General features: G+C 38.6%; 1 protein-coding gene across 3 annotated transcripts in view; it reads left to right on the forward strand.

The window, feature by feature from the left end:
• POU2F1 (POU class 2 homeobox 1) overlaps positions 1 to 17781 on the forward strand; it is a 204459-nt gene that overhangs the window by 21411 nt on the left and 165267 nt on the right. The window contains exon 2 of one of the 3 annotated variants that reach the window (XM_030936354.1): positions 6056 to 6089. The exons of the other annotated variants lie outside the window; for them this stretch is intronic. Within the exon in view, the coding sequence (XP_030792214.1) occupies positions 6056 to 6089 (34 nt within the window). The remainder of the gene's footprint in view (positions 1 to 6055; positions 6090 to 17781) is intronic. 3 annotated transcript variants of the gene reach the window in all.

Genomic DNA, 17781 nt, shown 5'->3' on the forward strand with positions numbered 1-17781 from the left:
GAAAATTTCAGCACTAGGAGCAGAGGATAGAAGAGAACCAAGAGGAAGTGGATACCTTTGGAAAGTGTGTGTGTTTCCTGTTACAGACACATAGAAGAGCCTATTGCCCTTGATGATTCTGCAAAGCTATAAAGCTGGTACTTGAAAAACAGATGGTGTAAGAAACCCAAATCACAGAAAGACTCTAAGACCAGCTTTCTCACCATGGTGACGCATTGAAACACTAAGTGTTTGAGCACATCTCACAGGATGATCCAGCTATAGAATTGACAAGATTTTGCCCTGAGATAGTTGAGAGAAGCAAATATATCCTTTCTTCCATGGCATAATTTTACCTATTTACCTTTCATGTAAAATTAGCCCGAATCAAGAGTCACAACTTAACCTGTTTATATGGGTGAAACTTTCCATATTGTGAGATGTTGTTTTTACTAGCAAAGTGACAAGAAATGAAGAATCTTCCAGAGTTTGTAACTCACAGCCTTGCTATGAAAATGATACTTCAGATACAGTGATGTGTTTATAATGTCTCCTTTTGCATAGGATAAATGCTGTATCTGTATATGTATGGGCAAAATTCAAAAAACTGTTAATCATACACTGTATACAGATGTACGTGTATTCTCATTCTCCCTCTCTCCCTCCCCGCTCCTTTCACCTGCCTCTCTCACTTCTTTCTTTCTTATTTCCTTTGTTTCCCAAAATGAATTCCATCTTTATTTAGCTCAGTTGAATTTTCAGCAAGTGTCTACTAATTGAGACAGAATCTACTGTTCTTTAGTGCCACTACATAACTATATGCTCATCTTTTTCTACTCATGTCTCTGTTGTATATTTTAACTTGGGATGTTATTGCATGGTAATTAAGAATACCGGTCTAGGAATCTGACAGGTTAATGTTTCAATAACTGACCAGTAGCTTTATTCCTTCAACAAATATTTATTGCTTATTGTATTAGGCATTGTTTTAGGCACTTAAGAAAATCTCGGCTCTGAAAAGTTAACTGTAAAAGTCCTTCTTCATGTAGCTGTGTTTAGGATTTAGTGAGATAATAATGCATATAAATTGCTGAGCACATTGCTGGCACATTGGAATCTGTCGATTTATGTAAGCTATTTCTTCTCTTCAAACCTTTTAATGACTTGGAACTCTCAAAGTGAAAAAGGAAGTATGAACAGGTATAAATTAATTTTTTAAATTTTTATTTTTTTTGAGACGGAGTCTCGCTCTTGTCGCTCAGTCTGGAGTGCGATGGCGTGATCTTGGCTTACTGCAGCCTCCGCCTCCCAGGTTCAAGTGATTCTTCTGCCTCAGCCTCCCCAGTAGCTGGGATTACAGGCGTGCGCCACCATGCCTGGCTGTTTTTTTGTGTTTTTATTGGAGACGAGGTTTTCCCATGTTGGCCAGGCTGTCATGAACTCCTAGCCTCAGGTGATCCACCTGCCTCGGCCTCCCAAAATGCTGGGATTACAGTCTTGAGCCACCACGCCTGGCCTAAACTGTTTTCTTGAATTAAGTTTCACAATTGACAGCCTTCATTATAACATGTCCCATGTAATTAGCATCATAACCACTATCACAAACATACTGATAAATAAAGTACAGGACCCAGATTTCAGCAGCTGTTACATAGAACCGTTTGTTTTTTTTTTCCCTGTTATCCATATCTGCCCTCCACAAATATGGATAACGGACCAAGAGTAGACTGCACCGTGTCTGCCCATACTCTAAATCATATTGCCAATCTCCTACTCATCCTGTCTCTCAGAATCCTGAGCACAGGACACCTGAGATAGCAAAAAGTCCTTCCTGTAGTAAAAGGCTTACAGGGTTGAATGGCTGGAGCGGAGTGAGAATGTGAACTCAGAAACTTTGGAATTGGGGGTACATTTTAGATTAGAGGATAGCTTGTAAAAGAAGAGAGTTTTTGTGGGTCAGGAATCTGGGCATGGCTCAATTGGGTCCTCATAAGACTGTAATTAAGATATTGGTCAGAGCTACAGCCTCATCTGAAGCTTCAACTGGGGAAGCGTAAGCTCCCAAGCTCGCTCACACAGTTGTTGACTGGACTCAGTTCCTTACTGGTGGTCGAACCGAGGACCCTAGTTTCTTCCTGGCAGTTGGCCCGAGGCTGCTCTCTGTGCCTTGCTATGTGGGCTTTTCCGGCTTGCTTCAGAGCAAGCACATGAAAAGAGCCAGATAGCGTTCTAGCTGGAAAGGAGTATTAGCAAGACGGAGTCACAGCTTTTGTAACCTAATCGCAGAAGTGACATCTCATCCCTTTTTCAGCATTCTATTTATTAGAAGCAAGTCACTTGGTCCACCCCACACTCAAGGGGAATGGGCTACACAAGGGTACAAATAGCAGGAGTTCATGAATCATTGGATGGCCATCTTAGAAATCTGCCTACCCCAGTGCCTTCAGTAAGCTTTAAGAGCATACAGGAGCCCTGGCACCCAAAAATTAGAGAACTGCTGATCTAAATGTATGTTAAATTGGTGGAACATGTATGGGAGATATACCTTCTTAAAAAGTTCTTCTCTAGGATAAGATATTGGGCCTTGGAAGCCTGTATATGGGGAGTGCAGGTAAAATCAGGAAAGCCTCCGCTTTTTATCAACTTCAGTTTCTGGAGAGAGGGATCTTAATACTACGTCACTGTCTTCTAGCAACATCTTTTAGGAAGCAACACAACTATGACAGGAACAGTAGTGAATGTTAGAAAAAATAAAAAGTCTGAGAGAGGCAAGTAGGAGCATATTCTTGCAAAGCAGAAATAAAACTTTAAAAAAAATCTGCGCCCTTCAGTGAAACTTTCTTTTAAGGATCTTAGTATGTTTACCTTATGGGAAACTCCAGATCAACTCTAAAAATGAAATTTTGAGTAACAATTTTTAGAATGGTTGTTAAAATGGCTAAAGGCTATTATGTGACTCAGATTTCTTTTTTTTGTTAAGACAGGGTCTCACTCTGTCACCCAGGCTGGAGTGCAAGTGCCGTGATCACGGCTCACTGCAGCCTTGATCTCCTTGGGCTCAAGTGATCCTCCCACCTCAGCCTCCTGAGCAGCTGGGACCACAGGTGCACACCACCATGCCCGGCTAATTTCTTTCTTTCTTTCTTTCTTTCTTTTTTTTGAGACAGAGGTTTGCTCTTGTTTCCCAGGCTGGAGTGCAATGGTGGTGTGATCTCAGCTCACTGCAACCTCTGCCTCCCCGGTTCAAGCGATTCTCCTGCCTTAGGCTCCCGAGTAGTTGGGATTACAGGCACATGCCACCACACCCGGCTAATTTTGTATTTTTAGTAGAGACGGGGTTTCTCCACATTGGTCCGGCTGGTCTCAAACTCCCGACCTCAGGTGATCTGCCCGCCTCGGCCTCCTAAAGTGCTGGGATTACAGGTGTGAGCCACCGTGCCTGGCCTGGCTAATTAACAAAAAAATTTTTTTGTAGAGACACAGTTTCGCTATATTGCCCAGGCTAGTCTCAAATTCCTGGGCTTAAACAGTCCTTCTGCTTTGGCCTCCCAAAGTGTTGGAGTTGCAGGTGTGAGCCACTGTGCCTGGCTCGACTCAAATAATTTCTAAAAATTGTGATAGGGCCGGGTGCGGTGGCTCACGCTTGTAATCTCAGCACTTTGAGAGGCCGAGGCGGGCGGATCACGAGGTCAGGAAAACAAGACCATCCTGACTAACACAGTGAAACCCCGTCTCTACTAAAAATACAAAAAATTAGCCAGGCATGGTGGTGGGCGCCTGTAGTCCTAGCTACTCGGGAGGCTGAGGCAGGAGAATGGTGTGAACCCGGGAGGCAGAGCTTGCAGTGAGCCGAGATTGTGTCACTGCACTCTAGCCTGGGTGACAAAGGGAGACTCAGCCTCAAAAAAAAAAAAAAAAAAAAAAATTGTGATAGGATTTTATTGTTTATGGTAGTCATTCAGTCTGAACAAGAAACTGTGTTTTTCGTGCTCAGTCCTTACTGAATGGACAGACCAAAAAATACTTTCTGAAAATCTAAGTTTATTTCTGCTTACAAATCTAAAGAAAAGCGAAGTTATTGAGAAGAATTTGATGTCAGTGAAACCATATTGTAATATCTGAGATTCATGTACAAAAGTAGAAGTAATGATAATAATGGTAGTACATTTAACAACAAATGAGCCCTTCTATCAGATTTATTGTTGTTGAGAAGGTTGTCCTTAAGTCACTTTGAATTTTTTTTTTCATGAAGACCCACCTAGGAGATTTCTTTCAAATCCTAAATACCTGAAAAAGGTTTTGCTTTTCTTGAGGAATCAAATGTTGCTGTCCCCCTTTTCCTCCCAAAGCAAAGTTTAGAACATTTTCTTCTTTGCTTTAGCCACCAGGAGTCTTAGTGCCGACTTTATGCCTCAGTCGAATAACTTTACATATTTACATTCAAAATTTATGCCCATTTAATCTTCTATATTCTTTGTTTCCGATTTCTGTGTGTTTTACTTCTCTCTTTAGGTCTTTTCTTAAAAAGTATTGAATGAAATTATTCTTAAAAATTTTTTTAGTGAACTTAGAAAATGGTTAGCTTCACAGATAATCTAAGAAGTATAAATTAACACTGAGAAACGTTTAAAATCAAATTGTAAGAAATGAAAATGATGATGATTTTCAGTGCTGACTGACATAAATGCAGTGAATTGGGCACTCGTATCTGTTAATGGAAGTGTAAACCTGTGCAGTCTTTTTGTAGTGACTTAAAACATATACCTTAAGGAAATTCCTTAAATGTGGAAAAAGCTGTGAACAAAGGTGCTCATCTGTCCTTCATGTTAAAAAGGCAAAATTTGGAAATAACCTAAATGGAACTCTTAAATGAGCTATTATATATCTATGTACTTTATGGAAGGAGTAATACTGTATTTTAATAATCATCAAAATGAAACTGACCCAGTAGTCCCATAGACAGTTTTTTTTTTTTTTTCTTTTGATAAACAGAAATTGGCCCTTCTGGTCTTAAAGCTTGAAACTTACATTTGCTTTACCTGAGTTCCTCCCTCAGGAAAGGACCCCCAGGCTCTCAAAAAGTATCAAAGAACTGAACTTGCCCAGATCATGGCATCCAGATGATGTGACTCCAGGCCCTTCATTCATCATGATTGCTTCCTTATCCCTCTCGAGTTCCTGTTTTCCCATACATAGTTACATATCTTCCTAGCTGTATAAATCCCTGATTTTAGTCTGTCAGGGAGATGGATTTGAGACTGATCTCGTCAGCTGTAGCACCCAGTTAAAGCCTTCTTTCTTGGCAATAATAGTTGTGTCAGTGATTGGCCTTCTATGTGGTGAGCAACAGGATTTAGAACTGCTGGTGTTGCGTTAAGGAAAATAAAACACTAATAATGCTAACTAGCATTAATTGGGTATCTTACTGTGTGCCAGAGCTGTGCTAAGCACTTTTTCTTTTAATCTTCATAGCAATCTTACGAGGATAGGTACCTTTATTACTTCTATTTTATAGATGAGGAAACAGGTTTGGAATGCTGAAATAGCTTGTCCGAGATCATCCAGCTACTAAGTGTAGTGCCAGTGTACAGACTCTACACTCTTAATTTCCATAGCCTGCACTTGTAGCCATTCCTTGTGGCGCCTTCCTAATGAGAAGAGTCGTGAGGGGAGCATATACCTAAAATTTGTCTAATAAAGAGTGAAGGAATAAAATAGAAGATGAAGTCCCAAGACTCCTCTCTTCGTTTAGTGGCCTTTTAAAAATAGAAATTTAGTGATTCTTGTATCTGCTAACACTATGTGGAAGAATGGGAAACCATATCTTTGATTTCTTTTTTGCTTTTATGTTGTTAATTTCTTCTGTCAGAATTTTGTCTCTCATGGGCTAACAAAAATGAAGTGTTGCTAGATTTCTCAAAATTGATTAGTTTATACTTTTAGTTGCTTTAGGATATAAATAAATTGGTAACTATGAACCATGTGCTATAGAGTTTAATGCTAAATATAATTTTGTAAGTAAATCAGGTTTTATATATATATGTGATTGAATTTTTTTTTTTTTTTTTAAAAACAGGTTCTCACTCTGTCACCCAGGATGAAGTGCAGAGGTGAGATCAAGGCTCACTGCACTCTCAACCTCTCGGGCTTAAGTGGTCTTCCCGCCTCAGCTTCTCAAGTAACTGAGACCATAGGCACGTGCCACCATGTCTGGATAATTTTGTTTTATTTTGTTTTGTTTTTTGTAGAGATGGTTGCCCAGGCTAGTCTCAAACTTCTGGCCTCAAGTAATCCTCCTGCCTCGACCTCCCAAAGTGCTTTGGGATTACAAGTGTGACCTGCCACACCCAGCCTGTGATATAATTTTTATATCTCCAAATTTTAAAATGTTTGAATTTGTAAAGGATTCTTATAAAATGGCATATATTTTAATCTTTACCTAAATGTCCTCTTTACCCAACTTTTTCTTCATCCAAAGCTTCTTTTTGTTATTGTTGTTTCAAATCTTCTGAAAATATCCATCCCCACTTGAGTTTCAGTTTTGAGCTATGTAGTACTTACTAGGCTTCTGTCTTCTTAGTAATTGGAACGTTGGCCTGTTGATAGTTTTTTTTTTTTTTTCTTTAATTCTGTCTATAATACAATGATCCAGTGTACATAGTATTCCATACTGTTAACTTTGGGGTAGGAATTCTGTTGGTCAGTAAGGTAAGTGGAATATATCTTTATGACTTAATGGAAAAGACAAGGAAACCTAGCTTGACTTTTCTACATGTTTTACATATGTACTTTTGAAAAGGTATGCTTAAATATTAAACAAAGTACAGGTAGAATATTTATACCATGCAATCAAACCGTCCAGTTTTTGAATGTTTAAATTTTGCCGTGTTTAACTTTTTTAAGGTTGCATGCAGAGAGATAAAACAACAATGGACACTAGTTAGATTCTTGTAACCAGTAAGGGGGAAGTATCTTTTTCTAATAATAGAATGACTTTTGGTTTGTGAAAAGACGTGTGTAGTTAGAAGTTAATTTATTTTTCTTTACAGAGTATACAGCAGTTTTACTACTTTTAACCCATTATCAGATTTATTTTGGAAAGAGTTGTGTGAGTAATGTTCTGAATTTTAAAAAAATTGCAGAAAATTGATGTATGATTATTCTTTTGAGTACAGTGCCCTTTAAGAACTCAGTGGGTAGTTATGTTTACTTGTTAAACTGCATCACATTTATTCATGATAGACAAGACAGCAAGTTAGTAGATGAACCTAGTGGATGAATTTGCTTTGCTTTGTTGTACTTTGCAAGAAAGCACAAAACAGTCATCTAAGGCTTTATTGTCTAATTTCCATCAGGTACTATTTTACACTGATTTACATACATTACTTGACTTATTTTTAACAGCTCCCGGAACTTTAAATAGAAAAGGTAGCTCCTATCCTGGAAGAACTCACAGTTCAGTAGGGAAAGGGAGGCAAGGAGCAGGAACAGATGAGTCAACTGAAAATTATAATACCCTGTGATAAATGCTGTGAAGGATATAAATCCCGTATGCTGTGGAAGTAATAGAATAGGTTCACTTAACCCAGTAGTTTGTGGGGAGGAGGGAGAGGAAGAGTAGGGGACGAGTTGGGGAAGACTTCTCAAAGAAGATCCCCAGAACTGAGGGATAATAGGAATTAGGTTGGGATAAGGAGGTTGAGGGGAATATATTCCTTGTAGTACTGAAAAAACACAAGAACATCTAAGAGCATTTCGGTCTTTTAACTACAATAATAGGTAACATTTAATATGCAGTGCTTATTATGTGCCAGTTGCTATTCCAAGTGCTTTGTATTTCCCATGTATTAACTTCTTTAATTTTCATAACAACTTTATTATGTAGGTATCATAATTATCCCCATTTTACAGATGAGGAAACTGAGGTACAGAAAGAGAAAATAACTTGTCTAGGAGCACATGATGAGAAAGTAGAACTAGAATTTAAACCCACATTGTCTCATTTCAGAGTTTTGGCTTTTATTATGAAAAAAGTTAAACTCTGGATTGCGCTGGAGATAAGTACCTGGGGTGAAAAAACCTTTTCAATTAATTCTTCTTACTGAAACACATATATTATTTTCTTAAAATCTGAAGCAATGGATCCTATCCATTTTTTTCTGCCTCTATAGGAATGTTTGGCATCCTTTAACTTCTCATCTCCAAACTTTCCCTAGTAACCAGCCCTCTTAAACTTCAGCATTCTCAAACTTCTCCTTTCTTTGTTTCCTCTAGATACCAGCCTTTTGCTTCCCCTTGTCTCCAGACTTCTTTGTAAACTCCTCTAAACTCCCTGCCTCTACTATGTAACTTTCATTCCCTTCTCATCCCATTGAAATCTGGGTTCTAAAGAGAGATTTATGAGGAAAGTTGCTAGGCAGTGTAGGGTTATGCTGCCTTTTTGTTTTTCTAATAGTGCTTGGCAGGTCAAGGTGTAGAAGTAGGAATGGAGATGGCAGCCTTCCAGACTGGGGTCTTTGTTAGGATGTGGAACAGAAGGACAGGGAAGCAAGGGAGTGGAAAGTCTTGACAGGAATGTCATTTATGGACCCTGTGGTCTCAGTAGAATTTAGAAGGAAGTGAAGACAGGAGAGAATTGATGGTGTAGGGGAAAGTGGAAGAGCAGGATGTATAGATGAATTGCAGAACAGCTCTTTAATGGGAATAAAAGAGTCAGACATCTGGGAGTGTTGAGTGAGGTAGCATTGGGAGAGTTTAAAGTTTTAGAGGAGGAACTGTCCTGGGGAATAAATTTCAAGATCTGGTGGCCATTGGTGTGAATGACTGAAGTGACAGTCATTAGAGTTCATGCTGACTCACCTACAGTGAGGATGGGCCTTTGTGCAGTGGAGCACTGTGATGAGCAATGAAATAAAGCATTATTTGCAAGATGGTGTTACCTTTGCCCACTTCTTGCTGTCAGATGGTAGACGCTTATTTCATTAACAGGAGTTTGTTTATTTTTGTAATTGACATTTTATTCTTGTTTGCATAGAATAATGTAAAATCTTCAGTGAAAAGGAGCAGTATCTGTAGTATCAAATTCTTTTGTATGTTATTTTTTTCAGTATATTTTCTAACATAAAACTTATATTAGCAATATTTTGAACTTTTCTGTCATTCTGGACAATCTGTTCTGGCATTTTCCTTCCAGAAAATAAGAGAAAAAAATATGAGATGAAGAACAAATGGATGGGCACTCATCTTTAATTTTGATTGTTAGAATGGTTTAGGTTGTTAGAATTCTGGTTGTTAGAATTGTAGATGTTTGGGGAACATCTGTCATGGATCAGATAGAAAAGATAACAGTGTTTTGGCTTATTATTACTTTGCTTTTTGTTCTAATTTTATGTAATTAGAATGTTACAAATATTTCTCAATTTAAATTACAGTGTTTAAATTTTAGGTAAGAATGGAAAATGATGCCTGATAACATTTTTATTCTTGAGGATGTTGCCACAGGAACATTAGAGAAAAAAAGTAATCTTGGCCGGGTGCGGTGGCTCACGCCTGTAATCCCAGCACTTTGGGAGGCTGAGGCGGACGGATCATGAGGTCAGGAGATCGAGACCATCCTGGCTAACACAGTGAAACCCCGTCTCTACTAAAAATACAAAAAAATTAGCTGGGTGTGGTGGTGGGCGCCTGTAGTCCCAGCTGCTCGGGAGGCTGAGGCAGGAGAATGGCGTGAACCCGGGAGGCAGAGCTTGCAGTGAGCCAAGATTGTGCCACTGCACTCCAGCCTGGGCGACAGAGCAAGACTCCGTCTCAAAAAAGAAAAAAAAAAGTAATCTTGTGTTTTGAGAGAATTCGTTTATTGTTGACATTCCCCTCAGAATACTACTTTGACATATACAAATTACAAAGGTAGCAATATGGTTTGTTGGTTTTCTTTAAACTTTGGCGTAGCTAAACCTTTAGTGGACCCTGGAGGTATTTTCTTATCAACAAAGTGGATCAAACTAACTCTGAAAAGTGGTTTCTGGTAATCTGGTAAACAGAAGAAACATATCCTAAACATTTCAGCATATCCTAAACATTTCAATTTTCTGATGTACTAGAGCATTGTTTTTAGAAATAGATTTTAATAACATTGTCTTCTTAATTATAAATTATTTTATTTCTTCACATTTTGTTACCTTCCCTGATTATGCTCAATTTAGGAGCATAAATGAACACATATACACAGACTTTATTTTGCTGGAATTCTGAAAGTTTAAAAGACTTTATTTTGCTGGAATTCTAAAAGCAAAATTCTAAAAGCAAATTATTTTAGTAGTTTCAGAATTGTGTTCCTCAAGAGAACAGTAAAGATTTAAGTAACAACAGTTTTGGTTAATAACAGTGAAATTTTCTTTTTGTGAGGTGTATTATAAGAACATCTCATATGAGTAGAACATGAGGTATTTTAGCTTTAAAGCTAATCTTGGATCAGGTGTGGTGGCTCATGCCTGGAATTCCAGCACTTTAGGAGGCAGAGGCAGGTGGATCGCTTGAGCCTAGGAGTGTGAGACCAGCCTGCTCAACATTTGAAACCCTGTCTCTACAAAAAAATACGGAAATTAGCCAGTGTGGTAGCATGCGCCTGTGGTCCCAGCTACTCAGGAGGCTGAGGTGGGAGGATTGATTGAGCCCGGGAGGTCAAGGCTGCAGTCAGCTGAAATCATGCCACTGGATTCCAGTCTGGGTTACAGACGGAGACCTTGTCATAAATAAGTAAATAAATAAATAAATAAATAAATAAATAAATAAAATTAAGCTCCTCTTGAATTCATTTGTACCTCAACTAATTAGGCCCAGTATTTGTCAAATTCATATTTTATTTTGCTGAACATGGAGGGAAATAAAATACTTAAGTGTTTGTAGAGGTAATTTTAGTATGTTACTGGGAAATTTTTACTTCTGACTTTCCCTCATGGTCTCTATGTATCGAGTACTAGGAAAACAGCATTTTTCTATTAAAAGGCTCATACTTCTTGGAACTTCTGGTCTGACACGCTGATCTTGTTTGTGTGACTATATAGGCTATGTTTAGGTTTCTTTACGTATTAGGCTTTACAAAGTAAATGAAAACACCATATCATTTTTGTCGTCACTGAACATATGATATTACAGGTTTTATAATGGATAACGTAAAATAATTCAACTCACTGTATTTTTTGTTTCTTCTTTATACTTTTTTTTTTTTTTTTTTTTTTTTTTTTTTGTAAATGGAGCCTCACTCTGTCGCCCAGGCTGGAGTGCAGTGGCATGATCTTGCCTTATTGCAACCTCTGCCTCCCGGGTTCAAGCGATTCTCCTGCCTCAGCCTCCTGAGTAGCTGGAATTACAGGTGCATGCAACCATGCTTGGCTAATTTTGTGTGTGTGTGTGTGTGTGTGTATTTATTTATTTTATTTTATTTATTTATTTATTTATTTATTTATTTATTTATTTATTTATTTTGTAGTAGAGACCGGATTTCACCGTTTTGGCCAGCCTGGTCTCAAACGCCTGACCTCAAGTGATCCATCTGCCTCGGCCTCCCAAAGTGCTGGGATTACAGGCGTGAGCCACCACCCCCAGTCTCTTCTTTATATATTGATTATTTAAATCAAATGTATTTCTTTTCTGAGGTCTTGGAGTTGCCCCCATGTTTTAAAATGTGTTTCCTTACCTTTTAACTCATAGAAGAATCCCTTTAAGAAACTTTTACAAATGAGGGCCATCCTATTTGCTATTAGGATTGTCTGAACAGACCAACAGAGAGTCTATTTGACCAGCAGACCAACAGAGAGTATATTTGACCAACAGTCCAGGTTTCATGTGAAGAAGGAATCACCGCTAAAATACTTCTTTGAAATATTTTAAAGTGCTGGGATTACATGCGTGAGCCACCGCTCCCGGCCCAAATCTGTTTTTAATGTTAATTTTTTATTTTTTTCACTGAAAGGGAACCAGCACCCTATTAAACTCTATTGTTGATAATTTGAGAACACAAACCAATTATTATCTATATTCTGAATAATTATATAGTTAAGGTGTAGCTTTTATTACATCTGGCTTTTTACTTTGTTGCAAACTCCAAACCAAAGAATGTTCATAACTGTCCCACAGTGGTGAAATGAATTAAAGTAATTCTGGTCATTAGAAAATCTTTAAATTATTTTAAGAATACATAACTGACTTTGATAACTTCTTGTTTATAACAGGTTAACGTGGATGACTAGTTTATAGCTTTTGATTTTATGTGTAATGACACTGGGAAGAAAACATGTATCCATCTAAGGTAGCATTTCTGATATTTCTGTGCCCAAAGACTGTGCTGACCACCATTTTGCCAGAAGCTTTGAACACTGTTGACTGATTGATGTGTACTTCTAACTGAGATTTACATAATCTAATTGGACCCTTGTGTTCTTAAAAAATGGCCTTCTTTTATCAAAATATGTGTTCATTACAATGCATATTTTAAAATGAGGTGCATTGTAATGAACACATATTTTTGTGGGCCGGGCGCGGTGGCTCAAGCCTGTAATCCCAGCACTTTGGGAGGCCGAGACGGGCGGATCACAGGGTCAGGAGATCGAGACCATCCTGGCTAACCCGGTGAAACCCCGTCTCTACTAAAAAAATACAAAAAACTAGCCGGGCGAGGTGGCGGGCGCTTGTAGTCCCAGCTACTCGGGAGGCTGAGGCAGGAGAATGGCGTAAACCCGGGAGGCGGAGCTTGCAGTGAGCTGAGATCCGGCCACTGCACTCCAGCCTGGGCGACAGAGCGAGACTCCGTCTCAAAAAAAAAAATAAAAAATAAAAAATAAAAAATAAAATAAAATAAAATGAGGTGGCCCAAAGAGCATGCTATGATGAATTTGCTGATGAAATACTTGTGAAACTTGGACAAACCTAATTATCAAGGGACAGTTTCACTTAAGAGGGCAAAAGTTTCACTTCAAAGGAAAGCCTACTGCTCTTGCTTTTAATGGTTTGAATTATGTTTTTATCTTTCATCAGCTGAAGAGTTTGTACTTCATGGTCAGAAACAAAACTTAGAGCCTCTGTGAATCCTGTAATCATTTACTAACTCTCTTGTAGAACAAGGTGTCATTTTTTCCTACTATTATGTTTCATTCTTTATTTTTCTAGCCCCCTGCCCCACGAGAGTAGAACTTGGGATTATAATTGGTTAATGGGTCTCTTTGTGTTTGTGTTTTTTTTTTTTTTTTTTTTTCTCGGTCTTACTCTGTCGCCCAGGCTGGAGTGCAGTGGTGCTATCTCGGCTCACTGCAACCTCTGCCTCCCAGGTTCAAGTGATCCTCCCACCTCAGCCTCCTGAATAGCTGGGACCACAGGCGCCTGCCACCACGCCTGGTTAATTTTTTGTATTTTTGGTAGAGGCAGGGTTTCACCATGTTGCCCAGGCTGGTCTCGAACTGTTGAGCTTAAGTGATCCACTGCCCTTGACCTCCCAAAGTGCTAGGATTATAAGCCTGAGCTACCACGTCCAGCCAGAATTTTTTATTTTTTAAGGAAGAAGGTTTCTCGGCCGGGCGTGGTGGCTCAAGCCTGTAATCCCAGCACTTTGGGAGGCCGAGACGGGCGGATCACAAGGTCAGGAGATCGAGATCATCCTGGCTAACCCGGTGAAACCCCGTCTCTACTAAAAAATACAAAAAACTAGCCAGGCGAGGTGGCGGGTGCCAGTAGTCCCAGCTACTCTGGAGGCTGAGGCAGGAGAATGGCGTGAACCCGAAAGGCGGAACTTGCAGTGAGCTGAGATCCAGCCACTGCACTCCAGCCTGGGCGACAGAGCGAGACTCCTCAAAAAAAAAAAAAAAAAAAAAAAGAAAGTTTCTCTTAGGTCCTCCTTCCCCCACACCCCATTTTAATTTGGTGCCAGGTTTGCCTGTCTTTGTGGAGAAAAGAACAGAAATACTGGCTGAGGAAAGTTTTTGTGTCTCTTTGCTCTAATACATATTTCATTTTTTTCTATTTGCTCCTTTCTTTTCTAATACAGGCAGGAAAAAGAGGCAACTTCAGGAATACTCAGACTCTAGCTCCATGTAGGAATTTTTATTGGTTTGTTTTTTGACTAGAATGTAGAGTGGAAGCTCTTTTGGCTGGTTTGGGTCCTTGGGCAGAATATTTCAGACTCCTGTATTATAAGGTGAATTAAATTGCTTCACTGGCACTTTTTGTTTTGTAAAGCCTGTTCACACTTTATACAGTTTTTGGAGAGGAAAAGTTTGGATAGTGCTCTTTCAAAACAGGCAAATGCCTCAGTTTCTTTTAAAAAACCTTTGTAAAATAATATTAGTCTAACTTAAAAGTTATGATGGAATACAGAGAAAACATTTGGGAGTCTCAATTCTATTTAATGTAGGTTCAATCAGTGTTACTAATGTGCTTTAGCTGCAATGTATTAAATTTGCTTCTTAGCATCCTGAGGCCAGCCACTTGCCTCTTGTTCACCTTACTAGCACAACTAAACTAGTGTCTGGCCCTGAAGGTGGGCAGAAAATATTCACTAAATTGAATTTTGATGTAGGGATAATTCTGTTTCTTTGTGTATTGCCTAAGTTTAATTCATGTCATAGTCATGCTTCACATGTATCTAATTCTTACTGCATAAAATGTTCATGCAAAAGGCAGTATTAATTTTGCTGATTGTTAACAATCAGCAAGTACTATTCAGAGTCTGACTCATAACTGTAGAGTATCTTGATGCTGTAATCAGAAACATTTATTATCCCTGACTTTAGCAGTTGAACTTATAGGATAATGTTTAGTTCTCATTATCAGAGAAAAAGGTGATTCAGGTAATTTCTTCATTTGTCCATTTCTCTATCCCCTGCCCCAAAGTCTTGAAAAAATATTTAGCTAGAATGCTCAAAAATGGTATGTTAGCATTCATTTTCTTCCATTAGGTGATTTTTGTTGACTGTCATTAATAGCAATATGTAAGACTTACTCTTCATTTGCCTGTTTGTTCATTCTACAACATTTATTGTTTTTCTACTGCCAGGAACAATTTGAAGTGCCAGATATATTTAGTGGAAATTGGTTTTCTTAGGCAGATTATCATCTGTTTGTGAAGCTTTTTCACAGTGTACGTGCCTGGCCCCAAATCTAGGAGATTCTTGTTTGGTATATTTGGTGTGGTACAAGTTCAGGCATCTGTATTTTTACAGAGCTTTTCAAATGACTTTAATGCATGTTTGCTTTTGAGTACCATAGGAATGAAACAAGTCTTATTCAATAGGTACTCAAATAGGTAAATGCAATAAAGTTTCATAGATGCTCTAAGAGAAACTCTGTTGGTATAGTGTGGGCACAAAGCAAGAAGTCCTACTAGGTACCTCAGGAAAGGTTTCCTAAGAGTAGAAACGCCTAGCTGAATCTTGTTCTCCCAAGTGTTTTAGAGTAGGTGGAACCCATGAATCTATAGATTAGCCTAAGTAAATTCCAGTATTCAGGGCAATGGGAACAAAAGGAGAGAGGTTTGAAACAGCTTACAGCATTTTGGAAATTGCAAGTAGTTGGCTTGATTGAATTACTGCATGAGGATGGTTAAAAATAATATAGTTTTTATGGTGCTGAAAACAAGCATACATTAAAGAATATGAAGAAAGGAGAGTAAGAGTAGACTTGAACTTTAGAAAGATGACAGTGATGGTATGAAGCATAGATTGGAGTGGTATGAGACTGGAAGCAGGGAAATGGATTGGCATAGCCACAAGAATCCATACAAGAGTGATTCAGAGGCCTGAACTAAAGGAGTCACAGTTGAGAGGAAGAGGATTGGAAAAAAACAACCATAAGGAGGTGGAATCTTTGAGAATCAGTGACTGACTAGATTTAGCAGATGAGAAAGAGAAAGTAATTTCTCACCTATATGAAGAATACGGATGATGTACCAAACATCAAGGTGAAGGTTTTAAGGGGATGATTAGGTTTTAAAAGAAAATAATGCAGATGGGAGGAAGAAATGGGAATAGGGAGGCATTTACCTTGGATAAGAGAAGGTGTAGAGAACATCTGTGTTTTTGCTTGGAGGGACTCACTCCTTTCCCACTTTTAGTCCATGCCTACTGGGTGGTGGTTACTTTGCTTCAGGATTCAGGATTGTGTTCCCCCAGTCACATGGTTGGTTCAAGGTGGGCACATTAGTGAAGCCAGTCACAGCTTTTGCTTTTGTTTGAGCTGTAGGAGAAAGATTCTTTGTGCTTAAACCTAGGGACTGATGAAGGATGAGAGTGGTTCTAGTTACTGACTTAATCTGGCCATTATGGGAAGCCTGAGAATAAGAAAATACGAAGAGGGGCAAGTCGAGTGTGTTGGGGGTAGAAGAGAAGAGAGAGGGAAAAGGGAGAAGTATCAGGTTGCGAAGACATTGCCTGAGTGTCTGAAATGAACTCTACTTCTGGCTATTCCAGTTACTTGAGACAATAAATTAATTTCTTTCTTTCTTTCTTTCTTTCTTTCTTTCTTTCTTTCTTTCTTTCTTTCTTTCTTTCTTTCTTTCTTTCTTTCTTTCTTTCTTTCTTTTTTTTTTTGCTGAGTTTGTTGGGTTTTCTGTTCTTTGAGATTGATAGGGTCCTAACTAATATAGAAATGATAATAATTGTTGTTGAAGCAGGAGACTAGATGGTGGAGATAACATAAAACTTTTTGGATGAAGAATTGGTGAGGATATTCACACCAAATAACCTTGAATTTCAACTTGAGAATAACTGAGGTTAAGTGACTAACCGAAAGTCATGCAGCTGAGAGTAGAATTCAGATCTCAGAATCTTCAGCTTAGTGAGTTTATACCGTATCATCTCACTTACGCCAACTGAAAAGTAACAAAATGATAGTCTTTGGATGTGTTGCCTTTGAATAAGGGGGAGTAATTTATTTTTTTTTCCCCCTTGGTTGTTGTATTTGGAAAACTCTTTGGGATATAGCAGTGCAATGACTTTCCTGCTCTGAAGAGCCTGAGTGAATGCCTATCGATATATCAGAGTCTGGGTGCACTGGTTATAGCTACACAAATCTTTATTTTGAGGCAGTCATAATTTTGAGTTGCTTCAGGGAGAGAGATACTTATAAAGCAGTAAAATCCTGTCTGAATGTGACTGTCCCTTTTCACTGTCTGGATGTGCTTGTGGAAAATGTCTCCCTAGGACCTTTAATTTTGTTCCTAAATTTACAACAGAGCCACTTCTTGATGCTATCTATTGCTCAAGGTACTGTTGGTGATAAGATTGTTATTAAGTTGGGTAGGTGAGCTGTAGACTGTGTCCTGCAGGGAACCATTTATTGTTTTGTACAAGAATAGGTAGTGCTGAGGAATCAGGTCTCATTCTGGGCATCAAATGGTCTCTCACTTTAAAATCTGACATTGGCACTACTTTTTCTTTGATTTAAACAGAAAGACCAGCAGATGTTCATGTGAGCATGAGAATAACTTATTTTTTTTTTAGGCATTGGCTCTATTTTATTTGCTCTGTGAAAAGTAAAAACAAGGAAGAGCACCACAGTAACACATACACCTATGTCCAAATGATGAGAGGTGGATGGTATTTTTGGCCTAATGGCAGTTACTATAATTCTTTCCCCAGAAATGTCTTTCTTTTGAGCCCTGACATCGATTTTCAGTTGAAAATGTTGGAACCATATAGGACTGAACATACATGGTAGCTTTAAATCTAAAGAAATTTGCTGAGAAGTGAAATGAAACTTTTATTAAAACTATTTGAGGGGGCCGGGCGCGGTGGCTCACACCTGTAATCCCAGCAC

Source organism: Rhinopithecus roxellana, chromosome 8 (assembly GCF_007565055.1).
Source record: "Rhinopithecus roxellana isolate Shanxi Qingling chromosome 8, ASM756505v1, whole genome shotgun sequence".
NCBI classification, from domain to species: Eukaryota; Metazoa; Chordata; class Mammalia; order Primates; family Cercopithecidae; genus Rhinopithecus; species Rhinopithecus roxellana.